At 33.2% G+C, this 27,615-nt stretch overlaps 1 protein-coding gene and 1 non-coding gene across 5 annotated transcripts in view; both read right to left on the bottom strand.

The window, feature by feature from the left end:
* BBS9 (Bardet-Biedl syndrome 9) overlaps positions 1 to 27,615 on the bottom strand; it is a 466,187-nt gene that overhangs the window by 314,711 nt on the left and 123,861 nt on the right. For all 4 annotated transcript variants that reach the window (XR_009701766.1, XM_061197900.1, XM_061197902.1 and 1 more), the window contains exons 8-9: positions 27,238 to 27,421; positions 26,439 to 26,568 (exon numbers count right to left, since the gene is read on the bottom strand). Coding sequence is in view for 3 of the 4 variants with exons in the window: in XM_061197900.1 (XP_061053883.1) it covers positions 26,439 to 26,568; positions 27,238 to 27,421 (314 nt within the window). In the remaining variant the exon portion in view is untranslated. The remainder of the gene's footprint in view (positions 1 to 26,438; positions 26,569 to 27,237; positions 27,422 to 27,615) is intronic.
* On the bottom strand, positions 5,080 to 5,210 carry LOC133097077 (U6atac minor spliceosomal RNA). The gene has a single exon (XR_009701952.1). It is a non-coding gene; the product is annotated as a U6atac minor spliceosomal RNA (small nuclear RNA).

The raw sequence follows: 27,615 nt of genomic DNA, 5'->3' as shown, positions 1-27,615 counted from the left end.
ATACAAATTGGAAAAGAAGAAGTAAAACTGTCAATGTTTGCAGATGACATGATACTATACATAGAGAATCCTAAAGATGCCACCAGAAAACTACTAGAGCTAATCAATGAATTTGGTAAAGTTGCAGGATACAAAATTAATGCACAGAAATCTCTTGCATTCCTATACACTAATGATGAAAAATCTGAAAGCGAAATGAAGGAAACACTCCCATTTACCATTGCAACAAAAAGAATGAAATACCTAGGAATAAACCTACCTAGGGAGACAAAAGACCTGTATGCAGAAAGCTATAAGACACTGATGAAAGAAATTAAAGATGATACCAACAGATGGAGAGATATACCATGTTCTTGGATTGGAAGAATCAACATTGTGAAAATGACTATACTACCCAAAGCAATCTACAGATTCAGTGCAATTCCTAGCAAATTACCAATAGCATTTTTTATGGAACTAGAATAAAAAATCTTAAAATTTGTATGGAGACACAAAAGACCCCAAATAGCCAAAGCAGTCTTGAGGGAAAAAAATGGAGCTGGAGGAATCAGACTCCTTGACTTCAGACTATAATACAAAGCTACAGTAATCAAGACAATATGGTACTGGCACAAAAACAGAAACATAGATCAATGGAACAAGATAGAAAGCCCAGAGATAAACCCACGCACCCATGGTCCACTAATCTATGACAAAGGAGGCAGGGATATACAATGGCGAAAAGACAGTCTCTTCAATAAGTGGTGCTGGGAAAACTGGACAGCTACATGTAAAAGAATGAAATTAGAACACTCCCTAACACCATACACAAAAATAAACTCAAAATGGATTCGAGACCTAAATGTAAGACTGGACACTATCAAACTCTTAGAGGAAAACACAGGAAGAACATTCTTTGACATAAATCACAGCAAGATCTTTTTTGATCCACCTCCTAGAGTAATGGAAATAAAAACAAAAGTAAACAAATGGGACCTAATGAAACTTCAAACCTTTTGCACAGCAAAGGAAACCATAAACAAGACGAAAAGACAACCCTCAGAATGGGAGAAAACATTTGCAAACGAATCAACAAAGGGTTAATCTCCAAAATATATAAACAGCTCATGCAGCTCAATATTAAAAAAATAAACAACCCAATCCAAAAATGGGCAGAAGACCTAAATAGACATTTCTCCAAAGAAGACATACAGATGGCCGAGAAGCACATGAAAAGCTGCTCAACATCACTAATTATTAGAGAAATGCAAATCAAAACTACAATGAGGTATCACCTCACACCAGTTAGAATGGGCATCATCAGAAAATCTACAAACAACAAATGCTGGAGAGGGTGTGGAGAAAAGGGAACCCTCTTGCACTGTTCGTGGGAATGTAAATAGATACAGCCACTATGGAGAACAATACGGAGGTTCCTTAAAAAACTAAAAATAGAATTACCATATGATCCAGCAATCCCACTACTGGGCATATACCCAGAGAAAACCATAATTCAAAGAGACACATGCACCCCAATGTTCACTGCAGCACTATTTACAATAGGCAGGTCATGGAAGCAACCTAAATGCGCATCGACAGATGAATGGCTAAAGAAGATGTGGTACATATATACAATGGAATATTACTCAACCATAAAAAGGAACGAAACTGGGTCATTTGTTGAGACGTGGATGGATCTAGAGACTGTCATACAGAGTGAAGTAAGTCAGAAAGAGAAAAACAAATATCGTATATTAACGCATATATGTGGAACCTAGAAAAATGGTACAGATGAACCAGTTTGCAGGGCAGAAATTGAGACACAGATGTAGAGAACAAACGTATGGACACCAAGGGGGGAAAGCGGCAGTGGGGTGGGGGTGGTGGTGTGATGAATTGGGAGACTGGGATTGACATGTATACACCGATGTGTATAAAACTGATGACTAATAAGAACCTGCTGTATAAAAAATAAAATAAAATAAAATTCAAAAATTCAAAAAAGACAAATAGCGTATGTTACCACTTATGTGGAATCTAAAAAATAAAACAAATGAATGAATATAACAAAACAGAAACAAACTCACAGATACAGAGAACAAATTAGTGGTTACCAGTGGGAAGAAGAATGGGGGAGGGGCAAGATGGGGTAGGTGATTAAGAGGAGCAAACTACTACGTATAAAATAAGTAAGCTACAAGGATATAATGGGACTTCCCTGGCAGTCCAGTGGTTAAGACTCCTCACTCTCAATGCACGGGGCACGGGTTTGATCCCTGGTCGGGGAACTAAGAGCCCACATGCTGCACAGTGTGGCCAAAAAAGAAAAGAAGTAAAAGCAGAACTAAGGTTTAAAATTTAGGTATCACATGAAATTTTGGTCCTTTTAAAATATATATTTCTTAATTTTGCCCACTTTATTGCATTTTTAAACAATTAAAAATTTAACTATATAGTCTGTAATCTTTAAGCTTCCATTATAAAAATGCTTTTTGATCATTTCCCATTTCAAACCTAAAATTAAATAACAAAAGCTGTGCATGAGTAACATTAAGAGAATGATATGAGGAGAAAAATATGGGGAAATCCTCCATCATGGTTAAGAATTTTACTCTTAAAAATCAATGGCAATTCATCTCTCTCTCTTATTAATTAGGGAGAAACAAACCTCTCTGAATTTCTGCTTCTTTGATTCGATTTTAGATCCAACATCATTTAAGTACAAATCCCAACACTACTTGCTTTAAAGGTAGATTACATAACATCTCTGTATATCCTTTAATCTACAACCATATTTCAAATATTCAATATGCCCACTCAGGTTGTACCCAAATAAAAGACTAAGTAAAAGATTATACTGGTCTCATTCTAACAATAGACATATTAAGTTATTTCCATCTACATCAAACTTACTTAGGAAAGAAGAGACTATTTGAAAAAGCCTTAGACAAAATAAATGTATCATCAAGAAAATCATTTGAAATAAAGTACAGAGTATCACAGAATAGCTTTCTTTTTTTATTGTGTCATTTACATAGATGAACACTAAAAGCAACCGTTTGAGTTTCTAGATGAATTGGTAATTACCTAGAAAATCAAATTTTGCTTCATGAATATAAATTCATTTTTAATGTTCATCATGTTTAGGCTTTTTAAAAACAAGCATGACTATGATAACATAAAAGCTTCTAAATATGATTTACTTAGTAAGGACATAACTCTAAGGTATCACATTAAAGTTGCCACTTACAGCTCGGGTATCCAACAGCTAAAAGGGTCAGCTGCATTACTAAAAGTGAGAGGGCAGATGCTGCCTATTAATGCCCACTGCCTTAAATCAATAGCAGCCTCCAGCCAAGGCCTCTTTCTCCCTCCGCTCTCCAGAAAGCCACACACATCCCACAAAATGTGAAGGGGAGGAAAGATAAAAATGTAAATACGTACATACATATATACATACATACATAAATGAAAGTGTTCTGTGTGTGGGAGGGGAGGGGATTGCTGTTGATGACAATAGTAGACATCTCCAAATGGAAAGATATTTAGAAGTAGTCTTATTGCTACTAGCTGGCCAGATCAAAGTTAAACAGCGTCGTATAATACAGAATAAATAATTCACCTGTAGTGGCTTCTAAGAAAATATGTATTAAACTAAGATTCACAGTCTGATGCTTCTGTGCTTTTAGTTCATAGGTTTCAGGCCACTCAGAAAGAAAGGGAGAAAATGTCTTTAATACCCCCCCAACATTAGGGCAATGTAACTCATGCTCCACTGAGAAATGAAGTAGCATAAAAATATTTCTAGCAGTTACATTGAAGCCACACATAAAATTTTGTTCAATCTCTTCATATAGGAAAAAACTTAAGTCTTCCAGAAACAGAAGGTGATGTATTTAACAGAGAATAAAAGAAGCTATTGGGGGTGATTAAGTATATTACTCATTAATAATTACAGAAATTAAAAGTATATGAATCACAATGGCCCAGTGGTCTACAGACACAGGTTTTTATCTATTGGTTAAACAAGACACAATATTATTTAAACACACAGAAAAGAGAAAATGGAAAAAAAACATAGATAATACACTGCACTCAGTCTTTGCTATCCTACAAGACAGTTAATTTTATTATAAATTTTCTTTACTTAACACTGTTTCCTAGATGATATTATGTGACCTCAAGAAACAATATTTCAGGGGCTTCCCTGGCAGTCCAGTGGTTAACACTCCGTGCTTCCACTGCAGGGGGCGAGGGTTCAATCCCTCGTTGGGGAACTAAGATCCCACATGCCACGCAGCATGGCCAAGAAAATAAAAAATAAAAATATAAACAATATTTCAATAGAAACAATAGAAGTTTGCATTATAAGGTATGAAGTTGTTCAGTGCCTAGGTAGAAATATACTCTGACCTACATTGACTCATCTCCTCTCTTGTAACAAATTACAGATCCCCTTTTTCTTTTGCCCATGAGTCCTTTGCTTGCCTATTTCATCATTGGATGAAAAAAGTCAAAAGGTACAAACTTCCAGTTATAAGATAAATAAGTACTGCAGATGTAATGTACAAGACAAATATAATGAGCACTGCTCTATGTTTTATATGAAAGTTAAGAGAGTAAAGCCTAAGAATTGTCATCACAAGAAAAATATTTTCTATTTCTTTAATTTTGTATGCATATAAGATGATGGATGTTCACTAAACTTATTGTGATAATCATTTCATGATAGATGTGAGTCAAATCATTATGCTATACACCTTAAACTTACACAATGCCCTATGTCAATTATATCTCAAGAAAACTGGAAGAAAAAATTAAAAATTAAAAAACTCAATGAACACTTACAGTGGGTGAATTTAATTATATGTAAATTATACCTCAATAAAGTTGAATTTTTTTAAAGAAAAAAACCCCTGAGGTTTCTCCCAAAGAGCATCAGAGTGTTGTGTAATTTCTGATTATCAAAAAATTTTTGTTGGTATAACCCGTTCTATTTTCACTCTCTTATAATTATATATTTCAAGTGGCCAGTCCTGATACATATGTATCTGAGTTTGATAAGAATATAAAATATTTCCATGTAAAATATGTAAGAGAAAGAAATTTTGACATAATCCATTAGAAGATAATTAAATATGCTTTCTTAACCATATGTGTGTTGTTAGGCCGGAAGGCCTCTTCCATCCTTGTCAAGGGGAGTGCTAACCTTCTCTCCTTTCATACAACACTAAATACACTTTCTATGAAGTGGTATGAGACACTTTGTACATAAAAATACATGAACTCATGACTGCTGACATAAAATAAAGTCAATGCCAATAAAAACATAATTCTTTTAAAATTTCTTTTCTACAACCTAAAGTTAACAGTACAAGCATACTCATTAGCATAATAAATAACTATGCATATAAGGAATTCAAATCGCATTATGCCCTTCATGAAATATGGATCTAAGACTCTTCATGAGTTATTCATCTATGTCTGACAGAATACAAAAGGTTAATAAAATGTTTGACCTCAACAAACAAATAAATGTTCCATAAACAAATTCCCATCATCCACAGAAGAGAAGACAGGATTACTGAGACTAAATTAAATTCCCACAAAATTGAAAACACTTTTTTCAGGCCATAGTTTTCATCCACTCCTATAACAAATGCATTATGGTCAAAAAAAATTTTTAAGCAGCCAAACTAAATACTTTTTAAATTTCCCATAGGCAAAGTGTTCAGGCTGTGAAGCAGTATGCCTTTGACCCTTCTAAGTGAGTCACTTGTTTTCAATTGCTTCATTAATCCCTTCAGTCAGTCAGTCATTCAACCAACATTCATTGAATACCAACTCACTGCCACGCTTGAAGAAATCGAACAGGGTGGTCCCTATGTGAAAAGAAGAAATGCCCATTCTTTTTTTTTTCAGTTTTATTGAAGTATAATTGACAAATAAAATTGTATATATTTAAAGTATACAATGGGATGATTTGACATACATACACTTCATGAAATGATTATCACAACCAGATTTAACACATACATCACCTTACATGGTTGCCATTGTGTGTGTGTGTGTGTGTGATAAGAATGCTTAAGGTCTACTCTCTTAGCAAATTTCAAGTATACAACACAGTATTATTAACTATAGTCACCATGCTGTGCATTAGATCCCCAGAGCTGATTAATCTTATAACTGAAGCCTTGTGCCATTTGACCAGAATCTCTCCATCTCCCTCACCCCTAATAACCACTATTCTAGTCTCTGAGATGCCCATTCTGTAAGCCAACTCCCTGGAGAAAGATCTCAGCTGGAGAAGGTATTCTCCCCAGACTTGAAACTAAAGTGTCCCTAAAGACTACACATCATAGGACCCCAGTCCTGGCCACAGAAAGAGCCTAGATTGGGGAACTAAGACCTATTAGAATTCACACTGGAAGACAAATGACTTGTTTCCGTGCTACATGGCATTCTGAATGAAACTCACCTAATACTGCTATTCAGTTTAGCTTGTTCTTAAGAAACCAAACATTGTAGACTCACTGGGCTTCTAGGAGCTAGTGAATTTCACTACATATTTGAGTATCACTTGGGAGGTTCAAATGGCTTAAAGATGAGTTTGCCAAAACTCAAGGTACTGTATTAATTCATTTTCATATTGCTAAAGGTAAAGCAATACTTCTAGTCAAAATTGGATTTCCTGAACTCAAATGTGACATAATCTTGAAAGATTTTTTCAAAATAAATATGAATTCTCATGAAATATATACAAGCTGGAAGAAAGATATGTATTGGGGGGGAATAACACAAGAAAGGTGACAAGAATCTCCTTAAAAGCAACACATAACTATTGCTTGATTTTTCTAAAGTATTTTTAAATTATAGCACTTAAAAATGGGCAAAAGTAACCTAGACAAGAATTATTCTAATTTTAACAAAACTTCATTTAACTTTTCATAAAGACTAGTTTTTAGACATAAGTAATTAAGGAGTAAAAAAGGAAAGAATTAAGATGAATAATCAATCCAAAGTTACTCCAAGGATATGAATTTGTTGATAAGAGTAAAGAATTCACTATCTAAATTCTATTCTAGCAAACACAAATTCTGTTTGATAAAAGTGGCAAAAAAACAACAAATAAAATTTATGAGATCTGCCTTTAGGCAGACACCAATAAATAAAAATTATTTTATAATATTTTATGTTATTTAAATAGAATTTTATTTTGCTTAACTATTTTAAATTTTTTTAACTACAAAAATTATATATTTGCTGGACTGAAACTGGCACAAATAATTATTATTATAACTATTTTCTTTAAAGTAATCTTTGTGTAGAAAACAGTAACACACATATCCATTTCTGGCAAAGACTAATAGTCTGGGGAAAAAAGAAATAAAACAAATGCATAGGTTTAGTGGATCACATACACTATATCCTTTACTTAAAAGTAATTCATTTCAATGATACATAAAGAAATCCCTACGTTTAATTGTAAATCATGAAAATTTTTCTACACCACGTCAAATAAGGGAAATTTGTTCTAATCTTAGAGTACATCATTCCTGGGCATTACTTCTATCATACCAGTACGCCACACACACCAAAAAATAAAAAATAAAATAGCAAATCTGTCAACAAACTATAACTTTGATTCTTGTAATCTTCTTTCCATAAAACTATGCAATACGTTCTAAATTTTGCCATTTTTATATGGTGATGCTTTAATGGTTGCAGTAGTTGTGGTGATGTCAGTTACACTAAAGAACAACAGATGGGCTGGAGGGAAGAACAAAGCATTTCCTACCATCTGGAAGCCTGCAGAAGTTTAAAAAGGCAGCAAGATAACTTTTTTATCTCCATCCGCCCATTACTCCCAATGTGATTGTGTTTTAATTTTTCATATTTTTCTGCTAAACTTTAAGTACTCTGAATATTGTTTCCATAGAAACTGTTCCTGCAGCTTGATCACTCACACACTAGCTCCATGCTGCATTCACACAGTATGGGCATAGCTGAGGCTTTGCAAAGTAGAGAATGGTTTTTTCCAACTACAGATCTTGAAAGATGTCATATATGTTTTCTCCACCGTTAACAAAGTTTTTTTAAAAGAAGGGAAATGTAGAATTTGCATACTCCTAAATGTTCAGAGTTATTGCAAAATTCATTGCTAAAGGTAAATTGTTATATGGTCCAAATCAGAATAATTTTCCTTCCAAGAAAAATGTTTAAATGTTCAATTAATATGAACTGTTCCTACTCATTTGAAATATGAAGGTAACAAGATGAGATAAGAAGAGGAGAGAAATTTGCTGTTGGAAATAAGTATAAGTGAGAGATAAAAGGTATTTTTTTCATTGTATTTTGATAACTGAATACTAGTAATTTCTAATTCACAAACCATAACTTTTCTTTTAAATAAAAAGAAAAAAGGAATAATTTTCTTTTTCTTTTTTTTTAAACTTTGGGTTTATTTATTTATTTATTTATTTATGGCTGTGTTGGGTCTTCGTTTCTGTGCGAGGGCTTTCTCTAGTTGCGGCAAGTGGGGGCCATTCTTCATCGCGGTGCGCGGGCCTCTCATTATCGCGGCCTCTCTTGTTGCGGAGCACAGGCTCCAGACGCGCAGGCTCAGTAATTGTGGCTCACGGGCCTAGTTGCTCCGCAGCATGTGGGATCTTCCCAGACCAGGGCTCGAACCCGTGTCCCCTGCATTGGCAGGCAGATTCTCAACCACTGCACCACCAGGGAAGCCCCAGGAATAATTTTCTATAACATTGTTCTTCTTAATTAAAATACTTAATAATTTCTTTCACTTTTTATTCATTCTAAAATATTTATATCTATATTAATACATCTAAACTATTTTAGATTTAAATGAAAGAGCCTTGGCAGCATCATTGTTTTTCCAAAGACTGAAGGTGATTTTTAGAATACCTTAGGCTTTCTAAACGTTATTTAAAGAACATATCCAGATTCTTCCACCCCTCAGTCCCACACTCCAAAAGTAATCACTTTTGTTTTAGGCTTCTACCTTCTGGTTTTTCAAATGTTTATCATTTTAATTTCAAACAATATACTGTCATTAGATTGAATATTGGATAGCACTAATATGAAAGATAAGCAATTGTTCTGGAGAAAAGAAAGGTATGAGAGTTTTTTACTAGAAACAAAAAGAGTTGGGACTTCGACTTCTAATAGCATGGTAGACTAAATACTCTGAAGGGCCCTATCACTTTCTGCTTTTCTATGTTGGAACATTAACCCATTTATGCTATAATTAGTTGTTTACATGTTTGATTATGAGCTCCGGCTTATTATTGATTTTTCTATGCCTCAGTTTTATCACCTATAAAATGGGAATGGTAATAATATTAATAATAGTAGCAATTCTTAGAAGAATTAAATAAACTACTATGTATAAAGCACTTAGCCTACTGCCTGGTGCATAGTAAGTGAAATAAATATTAGTTATTATTATCATATGGACTCTTGGAACAGTGTTATGGTAAAAGAACACATTACTAATTAGACAATCAATGTATGCTCTAAAACATCTTCATAATATGTACTACATGCTATCTACAAATATTAAAATACTCTCACTCTAAAAACATTGGAAAATTAAAGATGACTTTTTGATGAACTACAAGGGGGAAAAAAGTATAATAAATCTTTCTTTCTGCACTAAGCAAAGATTTCACATAGCCAAGGCTTATAAAGATTTGAACGTAAGTTCTAATTAGAACATACGTTCTACATTAATGAATTAATGTTCAATAATGGCATTCTGTCACCTACTTAATTAAAACAAAAACACTTTAACTTTGAATTAGTACAGTTTTCTCTATGGTTTTAAATATTACACACTCAAAACAAATTATATGGGCATCTGAATCTTTCTTTTTTTAGCATATCAATAAAGCAGGTAGTAAGTCTGTTTCTATTTTACACTTATTTTAAATAGTAAACTGCATTTCAGTGGACAAAAGTTAGTAGACTTTCTCTATCTACAGGCAGGAAAACCACTGAATACAGATCCCCATTTTAGAATATGTGGGAACCCTCCTATCTATTCAGTGACAGATTCCGTGTGTCACAGAGGTCAGATAATTGAGAGATAAAGCCCTATTTTAGCAGGCAAAATTTCATTTACTTACCAGTTTCAAGTTAAAGTTATAAAGAGGACTTAAATGATAACATGATTGCTTGACTATATTATATTTTTCAACCCCTTTTTTTGGTAATTTTATTTAGTATTCCAGTCTCTTGAAATGAAGTAATGCACCATCACTCTCCCCAATCTGTTTTTTAAAGATGTAGGGAGTTAGTGAAGATTTCTAAACTATTAAACACTTCAGAAGTTTTGAATGAGTTACTAATGTAGTTCTTTTTAGAATTTAAGAGCCTAATGATACAACGATGCCAGTACACACCAGGCAATAAATATGTACTGCTGTATTCTTGCATTTCCTTTCAGATAACAGTTGATTCTAATTTTAAGGCATCCAACTTTAGCTTATAGTGTAAGATTTATATACTTACATACACCCTTTTTTATTTTGGCAATATCCCAGATATGCACTCCAATGCCAGTTCAAAAGTATAGACCATATACTGGTTAACAAGTTAAAAGAACTAAGTTCATTAAAAGTTCCAAAGTTATTAGTAGCAGAATATAACCTAATATTACCCAAAAAAATAACTTTGTTTCTCTTTTATACTCTCCAGTAAGCAACTTAGAAAATGTAACTCTTTTTATCTTGGAAATATAAATATTTTTTAATAATTTAGAAATAAATTTAAAGCCTCATTCTATCTTTGAAACCAGAGTATTTTAAGTGAGGAGGGAAAATGTAAAATTATATATTTCCAAGAAAGATGCATGTATTTCCAAGAAAGATGAAAGCAAAGTCACCAACCTGATACAAATAATCTCCAAGACCAAAGGGCCAAGGAGCTATGCATTTATTAAAAGACAAAACTCACCCTAACTAGTGAAAAGCAAAACACTTTTCTGCTGCTACCACTCTATTGAACAACTGACTCCTCTGCCAGCCCCTTTATCCACTATGAAATTAACTCTCATATCAGTATGGGACAGAGAATCAGAAACCAAAACACAAGGCTTTTCCATATAGATTATTTTCTTTGAGACTGAGCACTTCCTTTTAAGAGAAGTTCACAGCCTCAATGACAGTATGTCTAAAGAAATTTTGCAGTGGAAATACATGGTAATAAGATGAATTCTACCATTAAAACATTTAATTTATAAAACACAAAAGAATAAACCCAACTAGCATTCTAAGTGCAACTCCTTATCTTTGGCTGTAGAGTGTTTCTAAAACCTCTGGCAGACAAATTAAACAGATTTGCTATGGAATGTACCAAAGTCAAACAATCTGCAACTGTAATTACTATCAAACTTTTCATGAGAATGGAGGATGCTGTGTTTTACATTACTACATAAAAAATAAAATGATAATGAAAACATGAGACCACAGCAAAATATTTCTAACTTTCATAAGTTTTTCTAAGGATTATAACCTCAACTGATAAATAACAATAAAGACATGGCTTTTTAATTTATTTATAAGATTACTGCAAGTCTTTTCCATGTGACTAAAATACTTATGGAAGGAGCAATACTACAGTTCATAAAGCAGCATATTGATAGGCCATAGGTCAACCATGGTTTAGCTACATGGTTATAAGGACTTTACAAGCACAATTCTTGTTCAAATGATATAAAATCCAATCAACATAAAATCTAGAAATCACCTCATTAAAGACCTTGACCATACACAATAGAAATACTGTATATGCATACAAGTAATGATGACCATCAAAAGTACAGCAATTCATTTTACTCCCAAAATGCTTCAATAGAATTGACATAAACAATTTGTCTAAATCATGGTTACTGAGGTATCAACAATAAGAGAAAGAAAAAGAATACCAAATATGATAAATTCTGTTCTTCCTTCTCTTCCTTCCCCCATATCTCCTTACATTAAGTTATAATCTATTGTGTTACACTAGCAGGCCCACCATGTCCCAAACTGAAAATCCCCTTTTCTGATAGGGGTTCTCTCACCCTATTTATATTTATATTTATTTATCACATAATATATTATATAATATTAATATTTCTGGTTAACAACTCAATTATCATCTTATGCCACTTAAGTCTCAATGGGTTTCTTTAAAACTGATTTATCACTATCAATACAGAAAAGATATTTTTTACTTCCCAAACAAAAGGAAAAAGCAAAACAAAACAAAAAATAAACAAGCAAATAAAAAATAGGGGAAGGAATTAGACTTCTCAGGAAAAAATAATAGTGAAAACACTGAAAATCAGTAAGTTTCATCACAGTAAAATGAGCTAAACTAAGCTTAATTTAATTACAATGCCAAAAGCACCAATTACAATCAACTACAAAATTTCTAAAAATCACCAAAAGAATACAAATGCTACATTATGGTGAGGAAAATGGAAGGTTAGGAAAACAATCAAATTAATGTCAAAACCCACTATGTTAAATTTTATGAGGGTATACAAATTCTTTCAATTGATCTAGAATTCATCTATAATGAACACTGCACGAAACAAGACCAAATATGAACCAGTCAGAAAGTACAGTGGGATACCCAGTTACTAAAGACAGTGATATATTCTGTGTAAAATTAAGAGCTCAGCCACCTTTCAAGGACCATATCTTTCTAAAAAGGTTGCCATTTTATTTTTTAATTTTTTTCCCAAAAAACTCACTATTCTGCTCAATCTCTAGCCTGAACCAAAATTATTTTTGGAAATTAAACGGTAGTCAGAACTGGAAAAAAGCCAATTTCTCCAAAAGAATCCCTAAATTCAGTACCATTCAAATCTAATTGCCAACTAGATTTTTCTCTGCAATTTAATGATATGATCCTAAGGCTCTTCTGAAATGTTCAATTCAATATGGCAACAGTCCTCATGCACTCTCCAATAGCTAACTAAAATGGCCATGCAGGAGCTGAAAGAGACAAAGACACAGACATGAAATCATGAGAAAAGGGGAGGAAAGTGTAGAAAACAATCCCATAAACTGTAAATTCAGAACCTAAAAGAAATTTAGGCTAATTATCAAGTAGATAAAGCCAAAAACGCAGCTTTAGCTTATGCCACACCCCAGCTTCACTTCATAGAGACCAACTGAACAAAGGTAGGAAGATGTTTTATTCTTCTTCCCTAATCTCAACACCTACCCTAATCTGGTTCAGAAACCCAGGTTCCATAGGAACCATAAAACTATGCTGACATCCTTTACTACTCAAACCTGACCTATTATGGAAGCAAGGTATTTTATCCCTACCCATCGGAACCTTTCCCACTTCTGCCACTGCCCTTGGCCTCTCTACACTATCTATATCCATACAGAGGTAACAAATTCTATAAAACAACTGGCTAAGTAAAGGACAGAAATTAATAGTAGCATATTATATGCTCAGAGATAGAATCCCAAAATGAACACTAAAAACAGGTTTCAAAGTAAGACATACCTGGCACAAGTACATCATGGGAATTATAGCCTGCCATGTACTACACTGGTTAATAATACCAAAGATGCAGGAGGAGGGAGGCATGCGGAAGGGACAAAGATATCACTTCAGTAGGCTAAAAAAATCTCCAATGGTAGACATAGAAAATGCTGTGGAAGCACTGATACAGAACACAAAATTCAGACACTCTCCCAGAAAACAGGAAGAAAAATGACAAAGAAATAAAAATTATGAGGAAGAACATAGTGGACATGGGGAACAGAAAATAAATAGCCAACCAAACAATATTCATTTCCCTGAAGGATGGACTATATCAAACAGAACTGAAAGAATAATCAAACATACAATATAAGGAAGCTACCTCTGGGACAACATTAAACGCAACAACATTCGCATTATAGGGGTCCCAGAAGGAGAAGAGAGAGAGAAAAGACCCAAGAAAATATCTGAAGAGATCATAGTCGAAAACTTCCCTAACATGGGAAAGGAAATAGCCACCCAAGTCCAGGAAGCACAGAGAGTCCCATACAGGATAAACCCAAGGAGAAGCACGCCGAGACACATAGTAATCAAAGTGGCAAAAATTAAAGACAAAGAAAAATTATTGAAAGCAGCAAGGGAAAAACGACAAATAACATACAAGGGAACTCCCATAAGGTTAACAGCTGATTTCTCAGCAGAAACTCTACAAGCCAGAAGGCAGTGGCATGATATACTTAAAGTGATGAAAGGGAAGAACCTACAACCAAGATTACTCTACCCGGCAAGGATCTCATTTAGATTTGATGGAGAAATCAAAAGCTTTACAGACAAGCAAAAGCTAAGAGAATTCAGCACCTCCAAACCAGCTCTACAACAAATGTTAAAGGAACTTCTCTAAGTGGGAAACACAAGAGAAGAAAAGGACCTACAAAAAAAAACCCACAACAATTAAGAAAATGGTCATAGGAACATACATATCGATAATTACCTTAAACGTGAATGGATTAAATGCTCCAGCCAAAAGACACAGGCTTGCTGAATGGATACAAAAACAAGACCCATATATATGCTATCTACAAGAGACCCACTTCAGACCTAGGGACACATACAGACTGAAAGTGAGGGGATGGAAAAAGATATTCCATGCAAATGGAAATCAAAAGAAAGCTGGAGTAGCTATACTCATATCAGATAAAATAGACTTTAAAATAAAGAATGTTACAAGAGACAAGGAAGGACACTACATAATGATCAAGGGATCAATCCAAGAAGAAGATATAACAATTATAAATATATATGCACCCAACATAGGAGCACCTCATTACATAAGGCAACTGCTAACAGCTATAAAAGCGGAAATTGACAGTAACACAATAATAGTGGGGGACTTTAACACCTCACTTACACCAATGGACAGATCATACAAAATGAAAATAAATAAGGAAACAGAAGCTTTAAAAGACACAATAGACCAGATAGACTTAATTGATATTTATAGGACATTCCATCCAAAAACAGCAGATTACACGTTCTTCTCAAGTGTGCACGGAACATTCTCCAGGATAGATCACATCTTGGGTCACAAATCAAGCCTCAGTAAATTTAAGAAAATTGAAATCATATCAAGCATCTTTTCTGACCACAACACTATGAGATTAGAAATGAATTACAGGGGAAAAAACGTAAAAAACACAAACACATGGAGGCTAAACAATATGTTACTAAATAACCAAGAGATCACTTAAGAAATCAAAGAGGAAATCAAAAAATACCTAGAGACAAATGACAATGAAAACACGATGACCCAAAACCTATGGGATGCAGCAAAAGCAGTTCTAAGAGGGAAGTTTATAGCTATACAAGCCTACCTCAAGAAACAAGAAAAATCTCAAGTAAACAATCTAACCTTACACCTAAAGAAACTAGAGAAAGAAGAACAAACAAAACCCAAAGTTAGCAGAAGGAAAGAAATCATAAAGATCAGAGCAGAAATAAATGAAATAGAAACAAAGAAAACAATAGCAAAGATCAATAAAACTAAAAGCTGGTTCTTTGAGAAGATAAACAAAATCGATAAGCCATTAGCCAGACTCATCAACAAAAAGAGGGAGAGGACTCAAATCAATAAAATCAGAAATGAAAAAGGAGAAATTACAACAGACACCGCAGAAATACAAAGCATCCTAAGAGACTACTACAAGCAACTTTATGCCAATAAAATGGACAACCTGGAAGAAATGGACAAATTCTTAGAAAGGTATAACCTTCCAAGTCTGAACCAGGAAGAAATAGAAAATATGAACAGACTAATCACAAGTAATGAAATTGAAACTGTGATTAAAAATCTTCCAACAAACAAAAGTCCAGGACCAGATGGCTTCACAGGTGAATTCTATCAAACATTTAGAGAAGAGCTAACACCTATCCTTCTCAAACTCTTCCAAAAAACTGCAGAGGAAGGAACACTCCCAAACTCATTCTATGAGGCCACCATCACCCTGATACCAAAACCAGACAAAGACACTACAAAAAAAGAAAATTACAGACCAATATCACTGATGAATATAGATGCAAAAATCCTCAACAAAATACTAGCAAACAGAATCCAACAACACATTAAAAGGATCATACACCACGATCAAGTGGGATTTATCCCAGGGATGCAAGGATTCTTCAATATACGCAAATCAATCAATGTGATACACCATATTAACAAATCGAAGAATAAAAACCATATGATCATCTCAATAGATGCAGAAAAAGCTTTTGACAAAATTCAACACCCATTTATGATAAAAAAACTCTCCAGAAAGTGGACATAGAGGGAACCTACCTCAACATAATAAAGGCCATATATGACAAACCCACAGCAAACATCATTCTCAATGGTGAAAAACTGAAAGCATTTCCTCTAAGATCAAGAACAAGACAAGGATGTCCACTCTCACCACTATTATTCAACATAGTTCTGGAAGTCCTAGCCACGGCAATCAGAGAAGAAAAAGAAATAAAAGGAATACAAATTGGAAAAGAAGAAGTAAAACTGTCACTGTTTGCAGATGACATGATACTATACATAGAGAATCCTAAAACTGCCACCAGAAAACTGCTAGAGCTAATTAATGAATATGGTAAAGTTGCAGGATACAAAATTAATGCACAGAAATCTCTTGCATTCCTATACACTAATGATGAAAAATCTGAAAGAGAAATTATGGAAACACTCCCATTTTACATTGCAACAAAAAGAATAAAATACCTAGGAATAAACCTACCTAAGGAGACAAAAGACCTGTATGCAGAAAACTATAAGACACTGATGAAAGAAATTAAAGATGATACCAACAGATGGAGAGATATACCATGTTCTTGGATTGGAAGAATCAACATTGTGAAAATGACTATACTACCCAAAGCAATCTACAGATTCAATGCAATCCCTATCAAATTACCAATGGCATTTTTTACGGAGCTAGAAGAAATCATCTTAAAATTTGTATGGAGACACAAAAGACCCCGAATAGCCAAAGCAGTCTTGAGGGAAAAAAAAACAGAGCTGGAGGAATCAGACTCCCTGACTTCAGACTATACTACAAAGCTACAGTAATCAAGACAATATGGTACTGGCACAAAAACAGAAACATAGATCAATGGAACAAGATAGAAAGCCCAGAGATAAACCCACGCACCCATGGTCCACTAATCTATGACAAAGGAGGCAAAGACATACAATGGAGAAAAGACAGTCTCTTCAATAAGTGGTGCTGGGAAAACTGGACAGCTACATGTAAAAGAATGAAATTAGAATACTCCCTAACACCATACACAAAAATAAACTCAAAATGGATTTGAGACCTAAATGTAAGACTGGACACTATAAAACTCTTAGAGGAAAACATAGGAAGAACACTCTTTGACATAAATCACAGCAAGATCTTTTTTGATCCTCCTCCTAGAGTAATGAAAATAAAAACAAAAATAAACAAATGGGACCTAATGAAACTTCAAAGCTTTTGCACAGCAAAGGAAACCATAAACAAGACGAAAAGACAACCCTCAGAATGGGAGAAAATATTTGCAAATGAATCAACGGACAAAGGATTAATCTCCAAAATATATAAACAGCTCATTCAGCTCAATATTAAAGAAACAAACACCCCAATCCAAAAATGGGCAGAAGACCTAAATAGACATTTCTCCAAAGAAGACATACAGACGGCCACGAAGCACATGAAAAGATGCTCAACATCACTAATTATTAGAGAAATGCAAATCAAAACTACAATGAGGTATCACCTCACACCAGTTAGAATGGGCATCATCAGAAAATCTACAAACAACAAATGCTGGAGAGGGTGTGGAGAAAAGGGAACCCTCTTGCACTGTTGGTGGGAATGTAAATTGATACAGCCACTATGGAGAACAATATGGAGGTTCCTTAAAAAACTAAAAATAGAATTACCATATGACCCAGCAATCCCACTACTGGGCATATACCCAGAGAAAACCATAATTCAAAAAGACACATGCACCCGAATGTTCATTGCAGCACTATTTACAATAGCCAGGTCATGGAAGCAACCTAAATGCCCATCAACAGACGAATGGATAAAGAAGTTGTGGTACATATATACAATGGAATATTACTCAGCCATAAAAAGGAACGAAATTGAGTCATTTTTTGAGACGTGGATGGATCTAGAGACTGTCATACAGAGTGAAGTAAGTCAGAAAGAGAAAAACAAATATCGTATATTAACGCATGTATGTGGAACCTAGAAAAATGGTACAGATGAGCCAGTTTGCAGGGCAGAAGTTGAGACACAGATGTAGAGAACAGACATATGGACACCAAGGGGGGAAAACTGCGGTGGGGTGGGGATGGTGGTGTGCTGAATTGGGCGATTGGGATTGACATGTATACACTGATGTGTATAAAATTGATGACTAATAAGAACCTGCAGTATAAACAAACAAACAAAACAACTAATACTAAACTTTCATTGGGTTATTTGTATGGAAATATGTTAATATAAATGTTTCAGACATTACATGAAATTTCTAAAAATCTTATATGTTCTGGTATAATGTTATAAGTCATAATCCTAGTTATTACTTTAAAATGTATATCTCAGAAACAACTAATTTTCTTGTCAACTGCATTATTATGAACTTTCATCAAATCTTTAACCATGGTCATTTTTAAGTCTTTTGTCATTTACAGACAGTTCTGGGTGTACTCTGATGCTTTTGTAAATATGTTCCTATAAAAGGGTTTCATCTTCAGGAAATTCATGGAAAAGACTCTGACAAGTACAGGTTTCTGGTACCTGACTGTACTGCTGAACTGAATGAATAAGCATTTTCAGAACTCTAATGAAAAACTGATGAGCTCATAAAAGTGCTAACAAAAGATCAAGATGAAAAAAAAAAGTTAATTACATGGGACTGAGTGAACTGATGAGGATGAGTATAATTTTTGTGACTTTCTGTTTGAATTTAAAAAAAGAAAAAATCCCACAAGGACTCAGAGGCAAAGAATATACAAATCAATTTTCACTGCAAAGTAAAGGAGCTGTTACAGTGGAGGATTACTGGACTGAATGTCAATATTATGACATAGTATGAGTGTGTTTCATGTTTGTTAATTGCAATCATTGTTGCTTTTGTTGTGGTCATCCATGTACAATGCTTGGTGTCAGTCTATTTATCTCTTGTAAAAATAAAAAAAAAAAAGAGAAAAAAACATATATATAAGGAAGCTTTCTTCAGCAGCCAAACAAATAGTCTAAACAGATTAAATCCACCACATTCCCAACTAAATCAAGGAAAACAATATCATACAAATATATAGTCACAAATGTGGCATTTACAGAAAAAAAAATGAAAAACATTCTTCAAGCAACCACACACAAAGAACTAGTTACTTACAACACAACAAAAATCAAGTTTTCCATAATTCTCTCCCCAGCAACAATAAACATCAACTGGTAAAAAAAAATAATGACTTCCAGCCAAAGATGGCACAGCAAAACTCCTCAAAACTCACAAAAAACAGCAGAAGTATGACAATAACAACCAGTGCCCCCATCAAAAAAAAGGGAAATTGAACAAGGACATCACTACAGTCACAATCAGCAAATTTTGATGCCGAACATCTTATTTACTTTTTTTTATTGAAGTATAGTTGATTTACAGTGTTCTAGGTATACAGCAAAGTGATTCAGTTATATACATATATATATATTTATGTCTATTCTTTTTCAGATTCTTTTCCATTATAGATTATTACAAGCTATTAAATAGAGTTCCCTGTGCTATACAGTAGGTCCTGGTTCTTTATTTTATTGAGGCTGAACATTTTAAATTCTGTACCGTAATAAGACAGGATGCCAAGAGCTGACACATGCTTCTCAGACCTCAAGCATAGAGGTATACAGAGTCAGGCCCTAGACTAACATAATGAGATCTAAGGGTACAGGTGGGATGCAGGAAATGGAATATAGAAAACCACAGTATGATAACCAACAAGGACCTACTGGATAGCATAAGGAATTTCACTCAATATCTTGTAATGGGCGGGGGGGGGGGGGGGGTGGTGGTGGTGGTGGGATGAATTGGGAGATTGGGATTGACATATATACACTAATATGTATAAAATAGATAACTAATAAGAACCTGCTGTACAAAAAAATAAATAAAATAAAATTCAAAAAAATCTTTTCATAACCTATAATGGAAACAAATCTTAAAATATATATATATAAAATATATATAAAATACATATATATAACTGAATCACTTTTCCTTACACCTGAAACTAACACAACATTGTAAATCAACTATATTTCAATAAAAATTAAAAAAAAGAATAGAAAGATACAGTAGAAGTATAAGATGCATTTATCAATCAGCTAGCTTCCTAACCAATGAAGATAAGAGGACAAGCAGCAGCCACTGATTTTTAACACCAACAGCCTGTGACTGGAGATACAGGGGGATTTCTGTTAGACTCATCCACCTCTTAAACCCTGAAAACTGAGGGAGATGGACCACCAGGGCAAAGGAGAAATTAAACACAATGAGAAGGTAAAAGACTCAGGTGGTCCGAGTTCATTACTCTCTCCCATCACTTCCCACATGATTCTTAAGTAAATTGCTGCCATCATTTTTAAAATGAGCAATAATTGCAAAGTAATGAACAGAGGACCTTTGTGTAGAAATTGCAAATAAAGTAAAAGAGATAGAGATGAGGGAGATTAGAACATAAGCAAAAAGCAGAAAATATCCATAGCAAGAACTTCCTAGGGAAATAAATGAAGAAATCAGACAAACAGCTACTATTGTATCGATGAAATGAAAGAAACATAATTTTTTCTTTGTTTGAAAAGCACAAACACAAACTGGAGGGATGAAAGCCACATTAGGAGCAATAACCAGAAAAAATAAAATAAAATAAAAACAAACATAAGAGCATGGTAGAGAGACATGGATAAATCAAAATAGACAAATAGACAAATCAAAATAGAAAAAAATTGACAATTAATGAGGTGATGCTAGATTTGGAAGACAATGTAAGCTTAATATATTTATAATAATGATATTGATTAAGAAAACTGAACTGGTAGACCAGAACCAATATTCAAAGGTATTATGGAAGAAAATTTTTCTGATATGAACAAAAACTTGAATCTATCAAATCTCACCTTGTTCTAGAACAAACTGATACATACAAAATTAATCAATTGATGATAATGCTAGTGAATTTACAGTCTTTTAAGGATTTAAAAAATAAGTCAGATATAAGCATCCAGGAAGAAAAAGCAATTCATTCAATAAGAAGTTTTAAGAAAAGTTCAGCCAGCCTCAGACTTTACCACAGTAACTATCAACACCAAATGGAGGTTCCAAAATTCTGGGGGAAGCTAAGATAACCTTCATGTATAAAAGCAATAAACAATTCTCAAGATTGCAAGAAGACTTATAAGGCTTTCCTCAAATCTACTGGATGATTGAATTCAACTAACCAAGAAGTAAATCAAGATAATTCAGGAACGGTAAAAGAATTGGCGGTGAGCTTTGAGAGGATAGAATAAAGGACTAAAAATAGTGATTACTAAAATGTATGTAAATATTTTAAACTTTGACAAAATAAATAATAGTAAGATACCAACAATGTCAAAACTTGGTAAGAAGAGAGGAAGAAGAAAGCATAAGTTGCTGTTTTCCTTATCTTTTATAACAGGAGTCAACAGACACTGCGAAAAGTTGAAATACCACTTTAAAAAATTGAAAATATCAACCTTTCACTTTTTTTCTATACTTAGAGGGGTCTTTTAGAAACTGAAATACATTGTTGTGAATAAATATCTATGTAAAATTCATTTATTCCTTCCATTTTATCTATTTCTTTTTTCTCTTAGAACATAAAATAAACTTATATATAAAATAAATATGATTCTGCTTTGTAAATTTTATCCTATGCCTAATTGGCATATCTGTAGACAAAAATATCAGGCTTGATGTTTAACAGGTGCTAACAAATGTCAATTCTGGATGGTAAGATTGAGGTAACTTTAAATAATGCTTGAGTTTTATCTTTTTTTTTTTCCAGCCATGCCATGTGGCTTACAGGACCTTAGTTCCCCCACCAGGGATCAAACCCAGGCCCACAGCAGTATGATAAAAATTTATCATTGTACAATATTTTTCTGTCATGTATTTTTATCAGCTATAAATTATTATTGTAAACTGATGCTCTTTTCAAGAATGTTTTTAAAATTTGCATTCACTTTTTATCTAGGCAATACGATCATACAGTGATTTTAATGTATTTTTCTATATCTGTTAAAGATTGTGAATCTTTTTATATCATGAATTATAATTTTTTAACTTATTAATTGTGCTTCCTCCCTCAGTAGGCTGATTTAATGTTCCCCAGAATGGTATAGGGTGTTATATTGTATGGTAAAATAAAGAAAAGAGGTATGTATGTGTATGTAACATCTAATACATGAAAGAATTCCAAGTGCAATGAAACCACAACTCACAAGAAATGGAAACCAAAGAAAACAGTATAAAAAGTAGAGAATATCATAGAAGCTGAAAATTGACAAAATACATCGAATGTAACAATTTTAAATGGGTCTCCAAAATGGGTTGACAAATCCAATCAAATTCTTTTTATAAGAAATACACCCAAAATAAAGTTACAGGTTAAAAAAGCATAGGCAATAGCATACCAATAATTAATAACAAAGTGAACTCAAAGCAAACAAAACAAAACAAAGAAGCAAGAAAACATTAAATGAAAGCACAAAAAAAGTCACTTTATACTGGCAAAATTTTTTAAACTAACCAAAAAAATAAAATAAAATAACTATCATAAACATAAGTTGAATACATAGAACTAGAATATATAAATCAAAAATACTTAGATATTCAACAAAAAATTGACAGAAAAATATAGTAATGAAAGACAAACATTCCACTGCTGATTAATAGATTAACAGAGGAAAATATCAATAAGAATGCACAAGCTCTGAAAATCATAATTTATGCTCTACCCTACTTCCAAGAATATTTACAAATATTATGTGGAATATTAAGCCACAAAGGAAATCCTTAAAAATATAACATAGCAGAAAGTGTATATATAGGCCAACATTCTCTTTCTACAAAGCACAAAGGAAAAAAAAAGACATATTAACAGCAAACGTTAAACTAAAAAGAAAGAAAAAGTCACTTTGAAATTTAAAAACTCTCTTAATAAATATGTCTTCAAAGAAACAATATCCTTCCATCTATGAGTCTCAATTTTTTCATATTTAAAAAAAACTTTAAAAGCTCTTATGAGGTCTTTCTAGCCACCCCTCACCCTGACACACACAAACCACAATGATTTTCATGTATCTACCGAGCATATACCATATGTTCAGCTTTCTGACTGATTATTCAATGTGATATGCAAAAGTAGAACAGGTCCTTACATTAAAACAGTGTATGATCAAATTGGGGAGTTAGAAAAAGCAAAGAACAGTCACCAACATACTATAAATATTATAGAAATTCAAAGAAGGAGATCAGGGTAGAGAGGGAAGGCTTATTTATGTGACTTGTTAGGACTCGAAGATAGAAGAAATCTGAAAATCCAGAGAAGAAACGGGGAAAACATTCTGGTCAAGAATACTATATCAATGAAGACTAAAGAATAAAATGTTAAATACTGACAGTTATAAAAAGTTACTATAGTGAATGTAGCCTAGGAAGAAAAACACCGTAGTCCTAGACCAAATTGTTTATACTAAAAAATGAGCTGTAACAAGATTTTAAAGCACAATGGCTGTGGCTGCCAGCTAAAGTTTGGAAAGGCTCCCATCACTTTGAATGTCCATTCAAATAGACTTCTACTTTTAGGTATATTTCATATCTCTAGAGAGAATAACCTTACCGATAAACAATGATCTTTATTTGCCGTTTGGGAAACTGACTATAGCAGAGGTAAGATACTCCGCCAGGCTTCCATAGCTACTTTGTGCAATGAGAGGAAAACAGTAATAGCTAAGAATTTAAAGAACATTATCACATTCGGGCTCTTCTGATTCTGTAAACTGCATATTTATTTCACATTCCTATAGTCTAACACACAAAAATTAAAATAATTAGACTAAAAAAATTCTAATCAAGAATGCCGTTTACTCTGAAAAGAAAGAAGGAAACCCAGACAGATTTAAAACTGGTTTATAATAAACAAGGTAGAGAGGACTAGGACTGCCAACTAGGAGGGAGTGGGAGGAAATAAAGCATCGTAGTTTCTGAAGAAAATGCTGCTATTAAGTATAATTGCACCAACTTGATCCAAATCCAATATTTCTTATTCATTGAAAAGAAACATATTAAAATAGCAGCAATTTCCTTTACAAATAAACACATGCAGCCAAGGAAGCTTCTACCAAAAAAGTTTAACCCTAAAGGTAATAAAAAGCAGGAGTGACATTATTTCAGTGCTCTAACTTCAAATAATAACTTCTCAATACAAATATGTTACAGTTAAGTCAGTAATAAATTTTTTTGATTCTACTAAAAGTTACAATGAAATTCTTTCAAACACTCTAATCCTATATTTTTATGTTAAAGTGCATAAAAATAAGAAAAATCTTCCAATGAATAATTAGAAATTATTGCTATATATTAACCGGGGAAATCATTAATGGTAATATTTGCACTTATTTATAATTATGATCTTTATGAGAAATAGGAAGTTTCATTTACAAGTACCTAAATTTAGGTGTGTCAGGCTAATTTTAAATATAAGCATCTTGCTGCACACTATATAGAAATTTGACTTTTTATTCAAGGTACTTTCAGTTACTATTTGTCCCTTGACTTGTAAGTTGCATCTGGACCAGAAACTATAAATTAACCATAAATATCTGCTGGCAACCCATATCTCTGAGCTTCTCTATGAGTATGGTGACTCTTAAAATAGACATATCCATTGTAAATAATATACCTGTAATATAAGTATTTCAACTAAATGATCTCAATAAGTTCTTTCTATCACTCTCCCATGCCCCACATACATACAAAACCACAATGACTTTTTTGTATTTAAAGATACTGGCTCCTGAGGGGCATGGAGACTCTAAGCCAAGATGGGCTGCATACCCACCAGTGTGAGTCTGTCTTCTTGCACCTAAGCTGTCACTTGGGGGGCCAAAGAGAACAGCTCTTGGATGGATATATGGACCGCTGCGAGAATTACTCTCCCAAAAGAGAATTACTTGATGTTGCCCTGCTGGCAAGATATTTTTCCTGTTCTAAATCCTTATAAGTAAATCTGATATAAAATGTCTGGTGAGTCTGAGTGTTTGGTTGAACTTAAAAGACCATCTGGTGGACTTTGCAAAAGCTAACTCAAAATTTTAAATTTTTCTTCAGATACAAAATAACTGTAATTTGTGTTAAGTGCACAGAAACTATAATTATAGTATTATAATTATAGTATTTTCTCATAAATATGAAAAGCAGTTTCTTTTTAAAATATTCAATGTTTTCAAAACATTGTTTTCATTTTTCCAACATCTAAGCTTCAGATTAACCATTAATGCAAATATGAATGCCTTTCATTGAGCCTCAACAATAATATTCCACATTCAACCTCTTAAATTGCGGGGATTAGCCACATTGATCAGATACTATAGGCATCACTGAAAAATTCTACATACGGTTTTTAAATGTTCAATAAAATGATCTAAATAAGCAGAATTGAATAGATCTGGGAATACATGAAGCTTTATAGAAAGTTGTGTTTCTATACATTTATTGAGATTTTCAATTCCTAAACATAATTTGAGATGCTAAAGAGTTTGTCAAGATCTTGCCTCATATACTGACAAACTAGAAAAATTACACAGTTAGATATCTATTTCTCTCGTTTTTGATAAATTTTGTAAAGTTAATGTTAACACACGAATTTTGTCTTTCATTTAAATGCAAAAAGGCTCTATTTAAAATCTAAACTGTCCTGAACACATAATCATTAGCAATTCTGCACCATTTGACATAATAAGTTCTGAAACAAATTTTGAAGTATAACATTCTCACAGTCAACAATAAGTGATCTCTAAATGGGATCCATTAAGTGCTTGAAGAAATTCTTTTCCATTTTAAAGAAAATAATCTATCAGGTAAACTATTTTCTTGAAATCTTGAATTTATAAAGAATATCTTGTTAGAGATACTAGATAAAAACGATTAAAGGTGCTAATTAAGGGTTTTTAATATCCTTCTTTACCAATAAAATTTATATTTTAAATTATCTCCATTGCAGACATTCAATGTCACTTGTCATTTTTTAGTAAAATCATTTGCCATACAACTTCTAGTGAATTCCTTAAGATACTCTTTTTAAAAAACTGTTCAATTAAACCACTTACTGTAAACAGCCCACTCTTACTGCTACAGGAATGTGGGGAAGTTGAGTGGCCCACTTCAATGTCACATCCTGATAAACATGCAACATGTTACTATGGTTTCCAATCAAAGTATTTATTGTTCCTTCAGAAACTATGGGTTGAAGATAGAAAAAGAGGATAATAAGAAAACAATCATTTCCAACAGTATATTATATCCCTTTTAGAGGATTTATGATACAATTTAATTCTAATGTCTTGACAATGCATAAAGATTTTAAGTAATAAAACATTATTTTTCAACTACAAGCTACCAATATCAAAAAGAAAAAAATCATTTTATAAGTATATAAAAACTACATATATAACTATAAAAACTGTAACTAGATAGTGGCCAACATTTTTGCATTTTATCTAGAAAGCATGAATTTGATTAATATTTAACACATTTAAGCTAATATTTACTAGACATTCACTACAGACAAATAATTCTATTAGGCATTACTATGCTCCATTCTGCCTGTAAAAGAGTCCGATGTTCTCTTAGAAGCATCTTGAACAGCCACATCTTGGAAAGCATTAATGCATACCTGAGGCCAATTCTACAAGTCATTTTGTAGGAAGTAAAATAACTGACAAAACCAAATGTGTGCTTTATATCACACTTCTATTCAAATTTTAAAAGTTAAAATTTCCATTACATGTTCCATATAAAACTATTTTCCTAAATGTTTAAAATATATGTGAGTGATTTGGGCTTTTTTTGGTGTATAAAATATAGTCATGACATATGGAAGAGATAAAAGAAAATCTTTCTACTCACCTGAGCAATATGGGAGAAAACAACTTGGGCTACAATCAAGTTTCTTCATAAATCGAATTTGTCCATTATCCTTAAGGCAAAAAAAGTTTCTCTCACCAAGAACAAAAACAGAAGATGCTGACTGATTGAAAGAGACAATACATATATCAAGGGCTTGCTCTCCAATATTTAGAGTCCAATCCACCTGCAAAGGAAAACTTATGATCAATTTAGTTGCTAAAAACAGAACATTTTAGTCACTGTCATATCAGTACAATTAAGAAATGCTTTACAACAACGCAGGCATAAAGATTGGCTAACCTTGGGCTTCCTTGATGGTGCAGTGGTTAAGAATCCGCCTGCCAATGCAGAGGACACGGGTTCAAGTCCTGGTCCAGG

Source organism: Eubalaena glacialis, chromosome 8 (genome assembly GCF_028564815.1).
Source record: "Eubalaena glacialis isolate mEubGla1 chromosome 8, mEubGla1.1.hap2.+ XY, whole genome shotgun sequence".
Taxonomy (NCBI): Eukaryota; Metazoa; Chordata; class Mammalia; order Artiodactyla; family Balaenidae; genus Eubalaena; species Eubalaena glacialis.
The sequence above is the reverse complement of the archived record's forward strand: the minus strand, read 5'-3'. Positions and strand labels throughout refer to the sequence as shown.